At 39.6% G+C, this 21043-nt stretch overlaps 1 protein-coding gene across 2 annotated transcripts in view; it reads right to left on the bottom strand.

Moving 5' to 3' along the window:
* The window catches only part of Vav3 (vav guanine nucleotide exchange factor 3), a 328577-nt gene that overhangs the window by 22512 nt on the left and 285022 nt on the right, over positions 1–21043 (bottom strand). For both annotated transcript variants that reach the window (XM_048363568.1, XM_048363566.1), the window contains exons 21-24: positions 15068–15133; positions 8764–8798; positions 2315–2431; positions 1666–1753 (exon numbers count right to left, since the gene is read on the bottom strand). In XM_048363568.1, coding sequence (XP_048219525.1) covers positions 1666–1753; positions 2315–2431; positions 8764–8798; positions 15068–15133 — 306 coding nt within the window. The remainder of the gene's footprint in view (positions 1–1665; positions 1754–2314; positions 2432–8763; positions 8799–15067; positions 15134–21043) is intronic.

Genomic DNA, 21043 nt, shown 5'->3' with positions numbered 1-21043 from the left:
GGAGGTTCTGCGGGGGAAAGCTCAACCACACATCTCACAGTGATGTGTGCAGCTCCCCTGGGAGTGCTTTCATCTTGTCCCCGCTGTGCCTGTCACTCAGCATCTCGGCATCCACTTGCCACTCCTTCCCAGGTTTTCATTTCCAGAAGGATCCTTCTGCACAGGGAAGCCACGTGAGCTCCAGCTGGAAGAGGATCTGAAGCAGCAATCTGACAGTCTACATTTTCCACCCAGGGCACGCACCGGCTGTCTGTCCCTAACTCGTGAATTTGAGAGTGAGGTATTTGTGACTATAGAGATTCATTTCCTTTTCTCTCAGTTCACAATGCCTTTAATTTTGTTCACGCCCTGATCTCCATCTTGAGGCAGTGCTAAAGTTTTAGGCATGCAAGCTGGCCTCTTTTGTAAGGGTCTCTCACTCAGTTTTAACTTCCCTGCTGACATCTGTGATGTGATTTCTGATGTGTTTCAGTACAATGCAGTAGGCATGATTTGACTGGCAGTACAATCAATAAATGGTCCTTTCCAATGTCACTCAAAGTGCTTCGATACAATACGCATTTTTGCGTCATATATCCAATTTTTGCATTACTTCAAGAAAATACAATTGCAAAGCAGATTGGGAAACATTTTTAAGAAAGTAAGTAAAGTTCTACTCTTACCAATGCATACAAAATGATAAATCTATGTATATATATACACACATATCTTAGTTTATATGACATATCTATAGTATTCTTATATAACAATACAATTATTAAATCGTATTACTTTTTAATTATGGAACTCCTACAATATGACAACACAGTTCCCATTTAAATAAAAAATTCCTATGAAGCCGGGTGCTAGTAGTCTACTGTAATCCTAGCTTCTCAGGAGACTGAGATCTGAGGATCACATTTCAAAGACAGTCCAAGCAGAAAAGCCCATGAGATTTCTTATCTCCAATTAACTGCCAAAATGGTGAAAACAGAAGCATGGTTCAGGGGGTAGTGCCCGAGCCCTGAGAGAAAAATCCAGAATAAGAGTGTGACTTCATGACTACAAACATATTACTGATTTGCACACACACACACATGCACACAAACACACACAAATACACACAAATTTCTATGAAATGTCAACTTCTATGTGTGATAAAAAATAATACTCTATTAATATTTAATTGTCCAAGGTAATGAATGAGAACCAGTTAAAATAATTTTCAGTTTGACTTTATATCATCTTCTATATGAAATTAATCTAAATGTTAAGAAGGCATTTCATTAATTATAGCTATATCATAACTTGTACCTTCATATGACTGAATAAGGAGACAGAGACAAAGAAGACCATATTATTTTCCATATGCTATTCAAAAACACGAGTCAAAAGCCACCTAAATAAATAAATGTTCATATTTCAATTTGTAATTGGCCTAAGAATCACAAATAATATAAACAAAATACTCTCTCAAACTTACAAATCTAGTAATAATGAAAAATTGGAATTGAGCAATCTAAAACATAGATTTCTCAAAGTGACAATTTTTATGATTCTGCAATAAAATTATGTTTCTCTTTAAATAACTTCTCAGTGGGAAAAATTTCCAAGAACTAGAATTAAAGTGGCATTTCTAAAAGCCAAAAAACTGGGTATCATAGATTGAAAATAATCAATGCTTACCATTAAACTTTTAAATTTTCTATTTTCTGCAATGTGAAAAAAGCCATCTCTTGTTAAAATCTTGATGTGCTTTGCTTCATTATTGTACCTGTGGGCAGTGAATTGCTTATGAATATAAATGTGCTTTTAATCAGTAGAAATCAATAATTACCAGAGGGCATGCCCCAATAACATCATATGAATTAATTCTGAAGACAAAATATATACTTATGCCAATACAACAGTGACAGCTAATTAACAAAATATATTTATTAGTGGAGGACACAACCAATATTTGAAGTGAGAGGGGGATTGGATTTTTACTAATCATGATGCTTAATTTACTTAATATGTAAAGTTTGAGAATGAAGAAAAATGAGACCAAAATCTATTATTTTATACTCTTAGAATTTACTAGAACTACACATACATCAACTCCAGAAAATTCAATGTTATGAAAGATATCTAATGTGCCAATTAGCAGCCTATAACACTTATTACTGTTTTTTCTAACAGATATTTTCAGGTATTAATGAACTGTCTGGATAGATGCATTATATCTGCTGCAATTAGAACCTTGGTTTTCAACTTCAGTGTTACACATGTCAGATGGTCGATGCAATTATGAAAACAGAAAATCTATTTCTGTAAAAGTACTTGTCCTACTTACTTAATGCTAATTGCATATTCTCCTGACTCTTTGGTCCTGTGCCTCACAAGGTAAGTACTATTTACCCTATTAATAAGTTCAGTCTCTGCCTGCAATCTTTCCATTGCCCCAGCATACCTGTAAGAAACAAGAGCACAGAAAATCTGGATTAATATACCTGGCAGAGAATGGAGGCTAAAAATAAGTATCTGTCAAAATTTTAATTCAGTGGTGGCCCCTAACTGTTTCATTGGTAATATACTCTAATTACATTGCCTAAAAGATTCGATTCAGAAAGAAAATCTCTTTTCATAGGTCCAAACACAAATGCTCTCCAAAGCTAACCACAGCTAAGTGAACAGTGCCGAGTGCACAGGAAGCAACCAGCAAATATTTACCAAATAAATGAATGAACAAGGAGAGGAGTTAATAGGCACTCGACAGGAAAGACAGGTAAGACAATTGTGGGAGAGTTTAGGAACAAGTACAAAAAACACTTCAGGAAGAACTGCCCTGCATGAGACATTAGACAGACACACATACACACATCTGTGCAAGCACACACGTGCACACACGCACCCCCCCAAATATTCCACCATTTTTTCTATGTTAAATACATACACACCAAGTTCACCTTTCTCTATGTGTACTATATTAGAAAATCTCTAGGAAACATTTAAATTATTTTAAAGTAACTACCCAAACTACTGTTTGGACTTTAGTTCATTCTTTCAGTCTACAATTTTGATAACTAATTTTCTAATGACACTAGCAGAGGTGAATAATGTTCTTTTTTGCATGTCCTGGGCTTGAACTCATGGCTGGGCGCTGTCCCTGAGCTTCTTTTGCTCAAGGCTAGCACTCTACCACTTGAGCCACAGCGCCATTATACGCATCTACCTGTAGTCTAGGCTACATATTTATAAATGAGCACATATGGCAGTAAGCAAACATTTGTTAAAGGAAGACATGTTAGGCTTCCATGAAATGAAGAAGATAAGCTAAAAGCATTTTAACACTTAGGTTAGTATTGGTTAATATAACAATTTTTCCCAGCCACTCGGGAGGCAGAGATAGGAGGCCTAAGCAAAATGTTAGCAAAACTCTCATTTCAATAAACAAGCCAACAAGAGTGACTCATGTCTGTAATCCTATGTACTGAGGAAGCAGGAAAAGGAGGACAATGATCTGAGGCTGGCCCAAGCAAAAGGCACTGTCCATGAACTTTTATGTTCAAGACTAGCACTCTACCACTTGAAGCACGCGTGCGTGCGTGCGTGCGTGCGTGTGTGTGTGTGTGTGTGTGTGTGTGTGGTTAATTGGAAGTGAGTGTCTCATAGACTTTCCTGTATGGGCTGGCCTAAAGCTGTCTCTTCCAATCTCAGCCTCCAGAGTAGCTAGGACTATGGGCAAAAACCGCTGACACTCTACTCACTACCTGATTTGCTATCTGTTTGACATTTCAGAAGCTCTCCTCAACTTTGTTTTTCACATTTTCTACAGTACTGATTCCTAAGAACTCTTTCTTATTCTTTTTCCCTCTTACAAATGTGATGTTGCTCTTCATTTTGAAGACATAAGCAAAAGATTTAAAAAACATTCTTCTGTTCACTCTAATGTGTACTTTCTTCTGATTTTCTTTTCATATTTGTTCCATAGCTCAAGGCTTTCCTCAAATGTCTACTTTCTCCTTATTATGTGCTTATGTTTAAGAAACAGACTTCCAAGCCCTGCAGAAGGCCCTGTGTGTACAGTCCAAATGTACGCCCCACTGGGCAGGAATTTGGCAAAAAAAAAAAATCTGATAATTAGGCTGCATAACATCCAAATGTTAGGATTTTAAGAGTTCTGTTCTTGGGGTTGGCGGGGCGGGGGCATCCCAGACGCAGGCAGGGGTTGGAGGCTTAGGCGGTGGTGGCGTCTGTCCCGGGGGGCTGGGGAATGTGAGAGGAGAAAAGCAGTTTCAATGTCCGGGTGGAGGGTGAGGGGCGGTCAGGGGATGGGCAGGGGAAAAAAAATTAAAATTAAAAAAAATTGTTTTGTTCTTGTTGTTGTTTGGGATTTACTCTGAGCTTATTCAGTTTCTTTTGAGAAGGAATCTTTCAAATTCTTGACTGGATATAAGCAAAGAGTATTGTGTCACGGTGCTGAGTCCTTGATACACCAAGCTCTTGGAAATTGTCATCATTTGGTATACAGCTTTCGTGTGTGTGTGTGTGTGTGTGTGTGTGTGTGTGTGTGTGTGTGTTGATTCTGGGGCTTGAACTCAGTGCCTGAGTACCACTGTTGAGCTCTTTTGCTCAAGGCTATGACTCTTTGAGTCATAGTCTGATTCCAGCTTTTTATTTGTTAACTGGAGCTGAGTCTGACAGGGCTGCACACCGGGGGCTCACACCTGTAATCCTGGTTACTCAGGACGTGGAGATCTGAGGATCATAGTTCAAAGCGAGCAGGAAAATCCGTGAGACTTTTATTTCCAATTAACAACCAGAAAATCCACAAGTGGAGCTGTGGCTCAAGGTGGTAGGTCATAAAATAGGTCAGGGACAACACCCAGGCCCTGAGTTCAAATCCCACCCCTGACAAAAAGAGAGGACAAAAAAGAGTACCATGGACTTTCCTGCCTGGGCTGGCTTTGGACTGCGATTCTCAGCTCTCAGCCTCCTGAGTAGCTAGTATTTCAGGGGTGAACAACTGGCAACTGGCTCAGGTTTCCTGAATCTAAGCCCTGTTTCCAGTATGTTAGACAGAAACCTAGGCTAACGCCACTCAAAGCTAACCTCTGTCAGACGTGCCCCTTCCATGTGCCCTTCCCCCACAACCTTGGTAAGAGCCAGTGGCCTGACTACTAAGAGACAGGGGAGAGATTGTGGGGTCTATCAACCGTTCTGTGTACGGATGTTCATCTGCATGCCAATCTCTGGAACATGCCAAAACATAGCTTACTTAAGATAATCGCCTGGATTTTCTATTTTATTTTAGGCTGTACGTGAGATACTGTCTTACCGTATGAGAACAACCCATTTTAAGTGTGGGGGAATGATGAACACATAATATACTTGGTGATACTCTGCTTCTCATTGTCGTTAGAATTACCATGCTACCATTCAATGTAATTTTCTCTAAACACGTCAGTATTTCTAAAATTGAAGGTTCCATTTTCAGGTCACTTTACTCCCTAGCAGAAGACATTTCTGAAACAGCCTGCTTAATGTGAATCAATGTCCAGGTTACTCAAAGGGGGGAAATGTAATTTTAAAATTCTACTATGAGGTATCTTTATAACTTCTTATTATTAAGGCTGTTCATTTTATCTGACATCCTGATTTTCATTCCTATGGTCAATACTACCTCAATTCATCATGTTATCAATAGACCTGGACATATAGGCAGGGTGTGTTTTCAAGCAGAAGGCAAGCAAGCCATCTGTGTCCTTATGGTTCCCAGTTATCTGATCCGTGTGTGTCACAAAAATCCAGGTGGTTGGTGGTGTTAGTATTTATCTAAAAAATAATTATCTTTGCTAAAACAATAGTATTGAAGAAAGATAGCCTCTTTAACAAGTGGTGCTGGCAAAACTGGCTCAACACATGCAACAAACTAAAACTAGATCCTTATATATCACCCTGCACCAAAATCAATTCCAAATGGATTAAAGACCTCGAAATCAAAACAGACACCCTGAAAACACTGAAGGAAGGAGTAAGAGAAACACTTGGGCTTCTTGGCGCAGGACGGAGCTTCCTTAACAAAGACCCAGAAAGGATACAAATCAAAGAAAGGTTGGACAAATGGGACTGCATCAAACTGCAGAGCTTCTGCACAGCAAAGGACATAGCTCGCAAGATAAACAGAAAGCCCACAGACTGGGAGAAGATCTTTACCGGACATTCAACAGACAAAGGCCTCATCTCTAAAATATATGCAGAACTAAAAAAATTACCTTCTTCCAAAACAAAACCGCAAAGAACCAATAGCCCCCTCATCAAGTGGACTAAAGACTTACAAAGAGACTTCTCTGATGAGGAAATGAGAATGGCCAAGAGACATATGAAAAAGTGTTCTACATCACTGGTCATAAAGGAAATGCAAATCAAAACAACATTGAGATTCCATCTCACCCCAGTAAGAATGTCATATATCAAGAAAACTAACAATAACAATTGTTGGAGGGGATGTGGCCAAAAGGGAACCCTACTTCATTGTTGGTGGGAATGTAAACTGGTTCAGCCACTCTGGCAAGCAGTATGGAGATTCCTCAGAAGGCTAAATATAGAACCCCCCTATGACCCAGCAGCCCCACATTTGGGTATCTATCCAAAAGACCACAAACAAAATCACAGTAATGCCACCAGCACAACAATGTTCATCGCAGCACAATTTGTCATAGCGAGAATCTGGAACCAACCCAGATGCCCCCCAGTAGACGAATGGATCAGGAAAATGTGGTACATATACACAATGGAATTTTATGCCTCTATCAGAAAGAATGACATTGTCCCATTTGTAAGGAAATGGAAGGACTTGGAAAAAATTATACTAAGTGAAGTGAGCCAGACCCAAAGAAACATGGACTCTATGGTCTCCCTTATTGGGAATAATTAGTACAGATTTAGGCAAGTCATAGCAGAGCATCACAAGGCCCAATAGCTATACCCTTATGATCACATAAGATGATGCTAAGTGAAATGAACTCCATGTTATGGAAACAATTGATATATCACAGTTGTAACTACTTTCAACGTCCTATGTGTATCTGTAGCTTCTATTATTGATGATGTTCTTGTATCACCTTCCTGTGGTTGTACCTACACTATCTCTGTAATCTTAGCTGAGTATATTGGAAATTGTGTATACTGGTATTGGAAGTAGGAAATTGAAAGGGAATACCAAATTTGAGAGACACAGGGTAAAAAAAGACAAACAACTACAAAAGCAATACTTGCAAAACTGTTTGGTGTAAGTGAACTGAACACCTTTGGGGGGGGGAAGGGGGTGGAGGGAGCGGGGTATGAGGGACAAGGTAACAAACAGTACAAGAAATGTATCCAATGCCTAACGTATGAAACTGTAACCTCTCTGTACATCAGTTTGATAATAAAAATTTGAAAAAAAATAATTATCCTTGGAACTATAAAATCTAGGCACATGATAAGTGGATAAAGGAAAGAGAAGGACCCAGTTATTCTACTTTGATGAGGGCTGTCAGCTGCTGCCTGTTCCATGCTATTGGTTCTAGTGTTCAAATTCAATGCTGGTCAGGACTGGGGTTTTGAAGGCCATGGGAATGAAGAACTTTAATTTGTCCTATGTTGAGTTAAAATGTAGCAAAGATCAGCTAGGTGCCAGTGGCTCACGCCTGAAATCCTAGTTACTCAGGAGGCTGAGATCTGAGGATTGCAATTCAAAGCTAGCCCCTGGCAGGAAAGTCTGTGAGTCTCTTATCTCCAATTAACCAGCAAAAAGCCAGAAGTAGAGCTGGGCTCAAGTGGTAGAGTGCTAGCCTTGAGCATAAAGACTCAGGAACAGTGCCAAGCTCTGATTTTAAGCCCAAGGACAGATGGATGGATGGAAGGACAGACAGACAGACACAGACACAGACACAGACACAGACACAGACACACACACACACACACACACACACACACACGTTGCATTTAAAACCTATCAGCCAAGTCATATCCACATTTGCAACCTAAATTAATTCTCCATGTCCTCAGGAGTTCTCATTTATATGTGTGTCCTGATCTCTCCTTGGTAGATGTATATTTAAATATCAGGGAGAAGAAAAGAGATTCAGTCATTTTCACAGGCGTCAAATACAATCCAGGGAAACAAATATACATGGGTACTATGCTCAGGTTTTGTATGTGGAGGTTGATTAGTAATGTACGGATGGCATAACTTGGAATCCTGGCACTAACCACTCTCAGGCTACATGGCCTTCACCTTTCTTTCTTCACCCACGATATTAATAGTAGTTAAGTACCTTATGTGAATGTTGAGAAATAAAAGGAAAGGAAACATGGGACACTGAAAAAGATCTGTTGCTTACATCGTTTATATCTGTTCTAGTGCCACCATCCAAGCAGACTCACATAGACTAGGGACACACAGGGATACATATCTCTCCGCTTTTGTATTTTATGTTACAAACTGTGATTTTTCCAGTATACTCAATTTTGAGCTCATTCAAACTGTACCTTACTTCTTTCTGAGGATGGGCTGCTATAACATTTTAATCCAGAGACCTGCACACTCATACGTGCACACACACATACGTATCACTCAGAAAAAGACGTGGAAATGTCAGCAATACATGAATTCATTATGGCGTCTGTTACATGTGCAAACACCTTTAGCCAGGATGAATGGAGATGGAACGTGGTTTTCAACCACTACATTTAAGGCATTCTCAAGCAAAGGGTATGGTATTTCAACTTAGCTACATAAACATTTTTAATACTTACCAGGGTTGGCAAGAATAGTCTACTGGTTTGGGCACCTAGAATGTAAAAAGGCAAAAATAGATTAAGTTTACTTAAGGGAAGCTTTTAGAAATCAATCATTAACTCTGTTCAGCTGACTCAGCTCTATAAAACTCCTAAGTAGCACAGTCTTGGAAGTAACCACTGGCAAATTTATACAGAATGAATCATAGTGTATGACAGATAAGTAGAAAATAATTCATCTTGCCTTAATTCATTCTTTCATTCATTTTACTACCACTCGACCTCCAGCCGGCAGGGAGGTGGATAAGTAAGAAAATATGAACCAGAAACTTCCAATATTTACTATCAAGACAATTTAATACTATCGGAGAACACTGAAATGAAAATGGGATTCTCTCTCCCAAGACACTGGGAAAGCATGCAAAACAAACAATGTGCATTGGATGTAGACTCTATTTTGTAACACCTTGTAAACTCTGCTTTTTTAAATTTGCCAAATGGAAAACCTTTTATTCAAGAAAAAACATAAGAAAAATCCATTACTCCCCCCCTTTTTTTTCCTACAGAGCTTTGCACAAGAGAAAAAAAACATTGCATTTTCTATGCTAATAAAGAAAACATCTTGTAGCTCCTGGTGGCAACTAAGAAAATGAACAAGGCCAAAGAAGGTGTACTAATATTTACAAAAGCAACAAATCAAATGCATCCTATACAAAAAAATGACAATTTATTAGCTCCCCAGCAGTCAAAAAAGAATACAGAGAGTCTTCTAACTAGAAAATGTTCATGAATCACCTGAAAATAAACATATATTTATGGCATTCCTGGGAGGGAAAGACAGGAAGGGAACTTTTGTGGCTGTAGATTCCTTGGCTTGGTACAGGCTGAAGAGTTGAACTATTATACTGCTACTACAGAGCAGAGACTATTCTATTCAGAAACATACTGGAGGAGCCATTTCTCTTTTCCGTGGGAGCCATTTCTTTCTTCAGTGGGTGTATCTGCTGTGGAAAGAACTCCCTTCTCCTCTGCAATCCCCACAACCTGGATGGGGTCCTACCTCTTCCTTTTCATTGTCCTAGGCCCTGGCCCTCCCCACTTCTCTTCCATGTACACTGAGAGCTATGTCTGGTTCGCCGCTTCGTGTTTAAAGCCACAGACACATTTCTTCCTGGTACCCTCTCATCTTTGAATCTACGGTTACCGTCTTTCTCTAATACTACTTCCTACCTTCACAACACATTGTTTAACTTCTACCATGGACAGAGATTTTTTTAAAAAAATAATTGTAATGCTGGCAATTTTCTGATTCATAGAAGCAAGGTTGGTCACACTTCTGCTTTGTGCACAGACTCACAGACACTGCACACTGTTGGACAGTGGGTAGCATGTGTTACACTCCCACTACTCAAAAGTGACATCTGGCCAAATCTGGCCTCAAGGCTACCTGTATACATGACTCAAGGTTACACAAATCTGCTGACCCAAGTGAATGAGAGTCCTCGAGAGGTACGCTAGCAAGCCCCACCCCCCAGAAGGGAAGGGAATCTGATTAATGTCATTTATTCTTCAATAATGTACTAGGACTATAGCGTGCAGATATATGAGGTAAGATATGAAGCACATCTTATGAAGTAAGACAGGGCAGATAGAAGTAAACCTTTCTCAATATTTGTCTGGCTAGAAATTTCATTATTGAGGCAACTTATAATTTTAAATTGGTAGCCATATTCTCTCCAAACCTTCAATATACTATTTCTAGTGTGTAAATATCGTTGTTTCCTGCTCTAGAATCTTCACTTAGTTCATTTTTATACTTCCTATTTTTCTTTTGAGGTTTCCTATCTATTTTGAATCTATTCTCTTTTGGGTCCTCCTGAGAATAATTATGGTAGTTGCCTTAAAAAATGTGTTTATTTGGATGGATGTGTGGGGGTGGAAAAAGCAGGAGGGAGAAGAGAATGGGAAAAAGGATGACACTGATCAAAATGCATTGTACACAAAGCGGCTTTTTAAACTGAAACCCATTTGTACAAGTGCTAAAGATAGTAAAAGTTAATGAGTGATTTCTAAAATGTGTTCCTCTAATTCCATTATTTGAGAGATTTCAGAGTAAATCTTGTTTCATTGTCTTTTTTTTTTTTAGTATGGTTATGTCTTCCAAATTCTTTGTACACTGAATCATTCTGGATTGCATGTAGGATGACTTCAATGATGTGCTGGTTATTCCTACAGAGTAATTTTTAATCTTTTTTTCTTAAAATAGGTCATTAACCTAGCTGATCTCCAGTTGCTGGCTATCTCTTGTGGTAAAGGAGCTAGCATTCTCGGATTTGTTCTATCTTGGTCTCAATTGCTTAGTCTTTACCAGAGATGTACTTGAGGCTGCCCCTCTCCAGCTTCTTCCTTTGCAAAAATTTCCTTTCCCCTTTTCTAGCTGCTACGGTCGCTTCAATCTCCATCGTCTGTGGCCTTCCATAGCAAAAATGCTGAAAGGTTTCTCTCCAAACTTTATTCAGGCTGAACACTGCAACTCAGTCCCTATCTACAAGCTAGTTATAAACTCAGAAAATCCCAGTGTTCCCTCATCAAAATGTCTTCTCTTTTCCTAGCCAGTGCTTTCAAATAACTTTTTGTTTTGTCTCATTTTTCTGGTTTGTTCATGGCTTACAGTTGTTATATTCAGGAGGAATATTCAGGAGGACTGGTAAAACAGTCGATGCCAGAGCTCCCAGAAGCAGAGACCCCGACTGCTTCCCCGATTGTTGGGGTGAGATATGAATCCAATTATCAATCCTTTGTAGGCATGTGTATTTTCTCTTAGGCTAGTTTTAACATTTTTTGTCTTTCCTGTAATAAAGTCTCATTCAAATGTATCTAGCTGGAGATTTGTTACATTTGCCATTTCTTCATCTCCAGACTGCTCTGTGACATTTCTTCAAGTTTTTTTTTCTTTCAATTTTTCCCCATAACTGTGTGTGATAGCTCATGCAATGTACCCACTAAGGCCTTCATTTCCAATTAGTCTGAGTCTTTTAGAGATATATGCCCAGGCAACTGGATATCTTAGATAGTTGTTCCATTTTTATTTCTTCAACCATATTGAATATAAAATTTTCCAGTTTGGGGCTGGGGATATAGCCTAGTGGCAAGAGTGCCTGCCTCAGATACACGAGGCCCTAGGTTCGATTCCCCAGCACCACATATACAGAAAACGGCCAGAAGCGGCGCTGTGGCTCAAGTGGCAGAGTGCTAGCCTTGAGCGGGAAGAAGCCAGGGACAGTGCTCAGGCCCTGAGTCCAAGGCCCAGGACTGGCCAAAAAAAAAAAAAAAAAAAAAAAAAAAATTTCCAGTTTGAACGCTGGAAGCAGAGGTGTGGTTCAAGTGGTATAGCACTTGCCTTGGGCACAAAAGTTCAGGAAAAGCACCCAGGCCCAGAGTCAAGATCAAAATAAATCCAAAATAAAGTCCTGTCCCCACAAAAAAAAAACCAACCCCAAGTTGGCATAATTCTAATACATTTATGGATCCAAGTCTATATTTTGTTTCTGTTACCCTTCTGTTATCCTCATATATTTATTGATTCCAAATGGCAAGTAGATGTTCACTTGGACTTTATCTGTTAAGAATCCTTTGAAGACTGTGAAAAAAAGACTCCATTATAGACTGAATTTGTATTTTCATTGGGGAAATCAGTTCAATGTGGACTCATTTTCAATTACATTTCTACCTAAGAATTATTTAGATTGCAGAGCTAATATGAATTCTGGCACTCTATCAGCATAATTTTTAGCTTTATATTTAGGATTTCTGAGGGAAGATTTCTTCCCCACCCCTTTTCTTCTCACCTCCCTTTCTTGCCTCATTCCTCTTCCTCCTCACCCTCCCAAAACCTGGAGTCAAGACCAAGACAGGTATATGGTCTTCTCTCAGATGGATTTTTTAAACTAGCTCATCTACCAAGAGATACAGAGAAGCACAAATAGCCCTGTGCTCGCTCCATGACTTGTCTGTTGTCACCTATGCATTGCTTCTGAGAAATGAATCTGCCCCATTTATACACCTCTGCTGTGTTCAGCAGTTCTAAGTTCCTGCCTCTGTACTTAACAAGTTTTGAGGAGACAACCCACAGCAAATACAGGAAAATAATTTTGAGCTCTGAATAGAATATAGAACACTACTCAGTGACTCTACTAAGCAAAATGATACTGGTTTTTCAACTCCTTCAACCTATCTTCTGCAACAGTCATCTCCTTTCTACAACTGAATTTCACTTACAAATAAATAGTAATGTTAATTTTAACAGGGAATTATTAGTTTTGAGTTATGAAAGCAGTCGTATGAAGTTGATAGTTTTACTCATAAACTATGTGTTATTTTACAACTCTTATCTTAAAATTTCTGAAAATATTTCTCCCAGTCACCTATAGGGTTACCAAATATCATTCAGTATGCTTTTATAAGCTGATTTCATTAGTACCTAGCACTACTGTCTCCACGCATATAGGTATATGTATTATAGGTTTATGTCTTTCTTTTTTTTTTTTTTTTTTGGCCAGTCCTGGGTCTTGGACTCAGGGCCTGAGCACTGTCCCTGGCTTCTTTTTGCTCAAGGCTAGCATTTGAGCCACAGCACTGCTTCTGGCCATTTTCTGTATATGTGGTGCTGGGGAATTGAACCCAGGGCCTCATGTATATGAGGCAGGCACTCTTGCCACTAGGCCATATCCCCAGCCCTATGTCTTTCTTTTTTTGTTGTTGTTCATCCAATGAAAATATTTAAATTCCTACTTTGGGTCAAGCAATGTCTAAAATCAAATCATTATATGCCATACTCAAGAGTCTATAGACAGAAAGTAGTATGTGAAATGCCTAGTATTCTTGAATCAGTATAGTGATTCCCAAATATCTAAATTTTATAATGTTAGAATTATCCTTTTGCTGCCTGCCTGTATTTAAACGCATTGCTTTACAGACAGGCAGCATGAATGCCATTCTTTCATGTGACAGACAACTAGCTAAACAATTACTTTTGCTTATCAAATTAAGTAAGAATATGATCAAGCTTCAATGATTTCCAAATTTGCAGCATAATCCAAGAAAAAAAAATCCACAAAACCTACAGAAGAGGAAATACTTGATTTTGAAAATGTATAAGCTTGAATGAGTAAATGAACTACTGAGATTAAGAAAAAGATAATTTAAGAATTTCCATGGCTTTTTTGAGTAATAACATTCATCATATTGGTGACAAAATTTCATTTTCTTTGCACTCATGGGAAAAAAATCTACCCTAATTCAATTATAAAGTTAGGCTTGGTGGCTCATGCCTGAAATCCACCCAGCCCAGGCAGAAAAGTCTACAAAATTCTGACCCAAATGAACCAGCAAAAATGCCAGATTGGAGGTGTGGCTTAAGTGGTGGGCCCTCAACTTAAGCTTCAGTACCAGCAAACACACACACACACACACACACACACACACACATCAGGCACTGGTGGCTTGCACCTGTTCTACTAGCAATTCAAGAGGCTGAGATCTAAGAATCATAATTTAAAGCCAGTCAGAGCAAGAAAATCTGTGAGGAATTTATCTCCAATTAACTAACAAACAGGTGATCTAGCTCATATGGTAGAGTACCAGTCTTAGGCAGAAAAGCAAAGGGACAGTGCTTAGGCCCTGAGAGTATGTGCACCAATCCTGGCACAACACAAACACACACACAAACACTGTGATGCTAAGATAATGTCATCTCAAAGAATATAAGAAAGCACTGGAGAGTATATTTGATGCTACATTCACCTATATTTTGAGAATACGTTCTTTTATCCTTAATCATTTCAGAGAAGCTTATTACGAAATTAAACAGCAACGTCCTGTTAAAGAACAGAACATGTATTTTGGTATTTGGCTGAGTAATCTATGGACTTTTTATCCCAAATGCTTCCCAAGCTGCAAGTTGAAGTGTGAGAGCTTCCAGTTACTCTGGCGGCAGGGAGGAGATTAGTCCCTGCTGCTCTGGCCTCCTTGGGGAAACAGAAACTTCTGTAGTGCATCTAATCTGCAGCTTTCATTTCTGTCTCCTAAAATCTTTTAGGCAACTTCAATTTGTAAATCCTTCTAAATTAAATTTGCATCTCGCATATATTTACTTAACATTTAAAAATATTATCTAACAATAGAATCCTAATGGTGCTGGAAGTAATATGACTCTCGCAGGAAATATTACAACCTGGGCAATATTCTTTATACATTCTGGGACTATTCATCATAGCATCAAAAGTAAAATAGAACGCAAAAGAAATGAAATACTAGTACTTACACATGGAGAAGGCTTGACAGCATCACTTGGGAAAAATCCAACTTCTCCCGATGCTAAATTTCTACCCTGTTTAGGAAAAAAAAATATGCCTGTGTTGAGAACTAAATGATAATCCCATAATTCTGCTTACACAGTGTTGTTACTTAGGATGTTCAGAACATTTGCATATTGTATTCAGCACTGAGAATTAATATGCCTCAGGAACAGAAGCAAAAACAGAGATAACTTTCTTTTTTCTTTTCTCTCTCTTTTTTTATTTAGTCCTAGGGCTTGAACTCAAGAGTCTTGGGGCTGCCCCTGAGCTTTCTTGCTCCAAGTTAGTGCTCAACCACTTTGAGCCACAGCTCCACTTCCGGTTTTCAGATGGTTAATTGGAGATAAAACTTTCCTGATTAAGCTAGGTTTGAACCATGATCCTCAGATCTCAGCCTCCTGAGCTGAGCTGCTAGAATTATAGGCACGAGCCATCAGCGCCTGCCCTTTCTTAGTTGTTGAACTTTATGTGTGATTTCAGGTTATGGCTATACAATAATTTTAAATGTATTTTATATGTGGCATTCAATTTTGTTACCTTGCTAGCTCTAAATCTTCCACACAAATGGAGTCTAATAACAATTAATGCTTATTATTAAGTACTTACTCTATGCAAGACAGTTAAAGAGTTTTCATTTCATCCATGCAATGATCCATTATGGTAGGTCTAATACTATGCTCATTTCGCCTTCCTCTTCTTTTTTCTCTCTCCCTCCCTTTCTTTTTCTGCTTCCCCACTCCCCATCCCCCATTCTCCTTCTCCTTCTCCTTCTCCTTTCTCTCCCACCCTCCCTCCCTCCCTTCCTTCTTTTTGGCATTGGAGTTTGATTTGTGGCTTTGCTCTACCACTTGAGCCACACCCCCAGTCTAGTTTGCTTTAGTTATTTTTCACATAGAGTATCCTATTTGGGCCTGGGGCTGGCCTCAGGCTTTCCTCCTCCTACCTATGCCTCCCAAGTAGCTGGGACTGTAAGAATCTCCAACATTTTACTGATGAGAAAAATGAGACATGGAAAAGGGAAATGAGTTCTCCATGACCACAGACCTAACAGGTGCTAGAGTCAAAATTCCAGCTCTGGTGTTCTACTTCAGAGCTCCACACTGCCTCTCTACAGAAGCATAGAGGATATCTGAATTGCATTGTTAAGAATGGTATTTTCTTTAAGGGTACTATGTATTTTAGAAGAATTAGAATTGCCGTTAGTGTGAAAAATAGCTTATTAGAGAAATGCTATTTCAGAGGTGAGAATAGCAATAGAAAATGAACTGGTACCATGATAGGAAATGAGACACTGGAAGAGAAGGAAATAAGGCCATTTCACTAAAAACTAGGGCTTGCCTGCGGAGTAGATATGGACAGAGAAGAAAGATGACAGGAGGTGATTACAAACCCATCCAAACAGGTAACACAAACATACATGACAATCATATAGATGGGGACCTGGAAATCGAATGAACAAATTCAATCATGGGAAAAAATGTGGAAAGACAAAGCTTAAAGAATAAGTGTAAATAAAAGGCAGAAACAAAGTATAGGGGGAAAAACAGAATCAAAGACAAGCGTGTGACTACTGCACAGTAACTATGGTGGGAATGATGTATTTCTTTCTTTCAACTTTGTTCACCGACTGTTGTGAGGTACTTTGTTGAAAGTGTGACCCTGAGATACAAATAAACCTGAATGATTTGGGGGACTATACTGGTTTATCTAAATACGAATTCCAATGCTGAATACAAAATATCCAAGTGTGGGGGTGAAAACCAGACACTGACTGAACTCAGAAAAGGGAAGAAGAGTGAAATTTTTACACAAAGAAAAATATGACCTCTGAGAATGCACTTGAAAAAGTACCAGTCTATTTTTGCCGAGGAAAGGCCAGAGAGCTTTATAATGGCTTTTTCCATGCTATATGTGAAGAGGAATCAAAGTGTAAACTGAGGCTCTTACAAGAACGGTGAGCTATCCCAGGGGCTGGTGGCACCACACAGGAGGCTGAGATCTGAGGACTGCAGTCTGAAACAATCCCCAGGCAGGAAAATCCATGAGACGCTTATCTCCAATTAATTCACACACACACACACACACACACACACACATACACACACACCAGGGAGTAGAGCTATGGCTCAAGTAGTAGTGAGAAGCAGAAAAGCCCGGGGACAGTGCCCATACCCTGGGTTCAAGCCACAGGACCAGCACATACACAAAAGAACAGGGAGCTTCCAACTCCCATCCTGTATCCTGACAACGAAAGGGCTCCATGTATGAAATGGAGAACTCAGGAGAAGCCCTGCTCTCCCTGTGACAGTGTACGATGGCCATGTCAGACTTCCCACGCCTTCAAGAACAAACGGATACAGGGCCCTCACCCTGGTTGATAACTTCCACTCTGTCTCCCCTCCCAAACTTGGTCTACACCTCCCCTGACACGGTGGGCCTCCAGAACCCCCGCTCTGCAGACCCACCGTCAATCCACGTCTGCTCTCCCACTTCCCTTCCACATAACAGCATTACAATGCTAAGCAGAGCCTGGGATCGTGCTCCATCTGTTCTCCAGTACTAGACTGTGGGTTCTTGGAGACCCGATGGTAAATACAGACTAGGCCACCGATAAAAATTGGCGGCTCTGATCTGATAATACCATGACCACAAGTAGTATAATCCATACTTCTTTATCTATTATAAAGAATAAAACACATCACACTTCATTTTTGCACACACAATGACTTAAACGCACTATGCTAGCCATTTGTATATGAAAATATTCATGAAGCGATACTCTTGCATGTGTGTGTATGTCAGTACTGAGGCTTGAACTCAGGGTCTGAGTGCTGCACCTTAGGGTTTGGGGTATTTTAAATTGCTGTTGTTTTCTCAAGGCTGACACGCTTATCGGTTGAGCTACAGCTCCATTTCTGGCTTTTTGCCGGTAACCTGGAGATAAGAGTCTCCCAAGTTGGCTTCAAACCATGATCCTCAGCTTTCAGCTTCCCGAGTAGCTGGGACTCCAGGAGGGAGCCAGCAGCTCCCGGCTATTAAAGTGACTCTCTTTGCCCTTTTCCTGACATTTAGAGCAATCCGTGTTAAGGGAGTGCAAGGACACAACACAAAAAGACAGGGTCGTGGGAATACAAAGAACAGAAGAGTAGGAGAAAGGCTGATAAATGTTATAATCTATGAAGATATAAGGTCTAGCATATTTTTCTTTCTACTTTGGTAGAACCAACTGGCCTGTGAGAAGGGTATAGATGAAAAGGGAAATCCCCCTAGATCGTTGGGGAAGACACTGTAGCTGTACAAGGGATGCCCTAGACCTTGACCAACGTATAGTTATCCATCCAAATTAGGATCTTATTAAAGTAGATGGGTCGTAATTAGTAATTATGCAAAGAAATAAGGTACAAATGTGGACTGTTGTAGATTATAATTAAAGATGCCCAGTACATACAGTCTTCACCTCTAAAATTATTTTTCTTTCTTCCTTCCTTCACTTTAAGAACATAATTAGAATTTTTCATTGTTGTTCTTCAGGAGGAAATTTCACTAAATGGTTAGTGGTGGTCACTGCCTTTTTATTTTGTGTGCGTGCATGCGTGCATGCGTGTGTGTAGGCGAGTTGAACCCAGGAACTCAGTGCCGTCCCTGAGCTTTTTGCTCAAGGCTAGCTACTACTCAACCACTTGAGCCACAGCTCCACTTTCAGCTCTTGGGTGCTTAATTGGAGATAAAAGTCTCCCAGATTTTCCTGCTTGGGTCAGCTTCCAATCACAGCCCTCCGATCTCAGCCTCCAGGGTAGCTAGGGTATCACACACGAGTCACTAGGACCTGGCTTGCTTTTTTTTTCTTAATGAAATGTCTTGGTTGTATGCAAACAGCTTCTTAAGGACCATACCTATTCCCTAGATGGCAGAGCGCGAAGAGAGCTACTTTAAATAAATGGATAAAACTAAGTTATAATTCCTTGCTAATTCCTCTAACACATCAGTTATGCTTCAGAAGAAAATATTATGCTACCTTCAGTGATTTCTACTTATTAAAGAAATAGTCACCCTATAACATTTGGAAGCTTCAAAACAAAGTAGGGTGTAGGAGGGATGCCTTCAGTTCCCGGTGGCAGTGTGTGGGATGCACATTTGGTAAATTATTAATAATAATGGGTGGAGCAGCTGTCAATCCCCTACGCATGGAACAGTGAAATAAACTGTCTCCCAAGCCAAGGATTTAGTGAACTTTAATGTGATGATCTATCCATGAGATATTTCTTATTCACACCTTGATGAGTGTCGTGTAACTGAATTTCCTTCTTTATATTTCTGTCTGAGCATTTTATCCTAGGCCAGATAATCAGCTTGTCACCCCTCTTTATGCCTATTACAAGTGTCAGAGAGCGAGAGGCATCTTGTAGTTATCTTCCAGTCTCAGATTTGGTCTGTGACTTCTTTCACATCTTCAAGGTCAACCTGAAAGCATTCCTGCTCTATGCTGAGTCTCATCTGAGACACCATATGGTGCCCTCTTTATATGCATTTATTCTGCAGGGTATCTTTACATCATGTGATGGGACTTTTGTAAATTTAACATTACAGGTTAGGTCATTTTTACGAAAATACTTTCTTTGGAAAGTATCTCAGAAAATAGGCTATTTGTTGCATTGTTAAGAGAAGATGTTATTTCCATTGAACGAACTGAAATAGACACAGAGCAAAATAATATTAAATGATAATTCACAAAATAATGTCTTTTTCCTCCTAAAAAGCAAATGGCTTTCTGTAGAAAGATGTATCAAACTGAAATTATTGATAACTTTCTATAAAATTCTTGAGCATCAAAATTATATATACACCCTCAGGTATTGATTTCTAATGACCTTAGGTTTTACCCGTTCTTCATTTTTCTTCCAAAAGAATCCACAGTGAATCATAATAAATTAAAACTACTTTACATTGTCTGGGAGAAATGCTACCTACAATTTACTTGTACAGAGCAAAACATTAATGTATGCCAGGATACTGGAGCTAAAATTATGCAACGGGGGGCTTAAAAATGATTCAGGATATCTTTCAAAAACCTTAATCATAATTGCTTGGCCTCTCATATGGTAGAAAGAAGAAAAGAAATGCTTTAAGAAAAATACAGTGTCTCTTCCCAGTGGCTCATTTATCCATTTAATACTACCTGGATTGGAGCTTTCATGCACTCTTCGAATAGCACTGAACAATTTGAAACAGATGTGGGAAGCTGAATATAAAAAGGAGAGATTAATGGCTATTTATGAAAAATTGGAAGCTCTCCCAAGCTACACAGTGCTCTGAGCACTCTCGATGTATGCATGAATGCATAACGGTGCTGTGGAGATTACTGAGCAATTTATCAAGCATGGCTGGTGGTCAGAGCCATGCCTCTACCACGCCCGTCACTTCTCCGCTGTCAGAAAGACACAATGTGAGCGTGGGGGTGGGGGGGAGCAAATATTCAATGTGGAGCGCAACTCTTGGAATCGAGATTAGAGAATAGAGATTCGTTACTGGGTAGGCAGGTGGCGGTGTGGATAGACAGGCAGGCAGAGAGAGACAGACAGAGACAGAGAGATAGACTGAGGCACTAATTTAAGAATTACTCTCATGAGCTCTGTGAAAAATAGTACTGAAGCAACTGGTAGAGAAAAGAGGGCATGACCAAGAAAAGTCCTAATCTGAAATTGGCCTTCTGGTAAGCAGCGACTTGTGATCACACCTAGGGCCACACTGTCACTCTATGCTCGGGCTAGCTCTGGAGAAACACAAAGCCAGTATCATAGGACTAGGGCATCCAAAGCGCTTGCTCTATTTCTAGCTCTGCCATAAAAAGCCATGCAGTTGTAGATAAGTCTCAGTGGGGAAACAGGAAGGGCAAGGTCTGCCATGCCTGCCTACCTCTTTTGTGAGAGGGATGGGAGAGTGAG

This window comes from Perognathus longimembris, chromosome 15, assembly GCF_023159225.1.
Source record: "Perognathus longimembris pacificus isolate PPM17 chromosome 15, ASM2315922v1, whole genome shotgun sequence".
NCBI lineage: Eukaryota > Metazoa > Chordata > Mammalia > Rodentia > Heteromyidae > Perognathus > Perognathus longimembris.
This window is presented reverse-complemented; position numbering and strand designations above follow the sequence as displayed.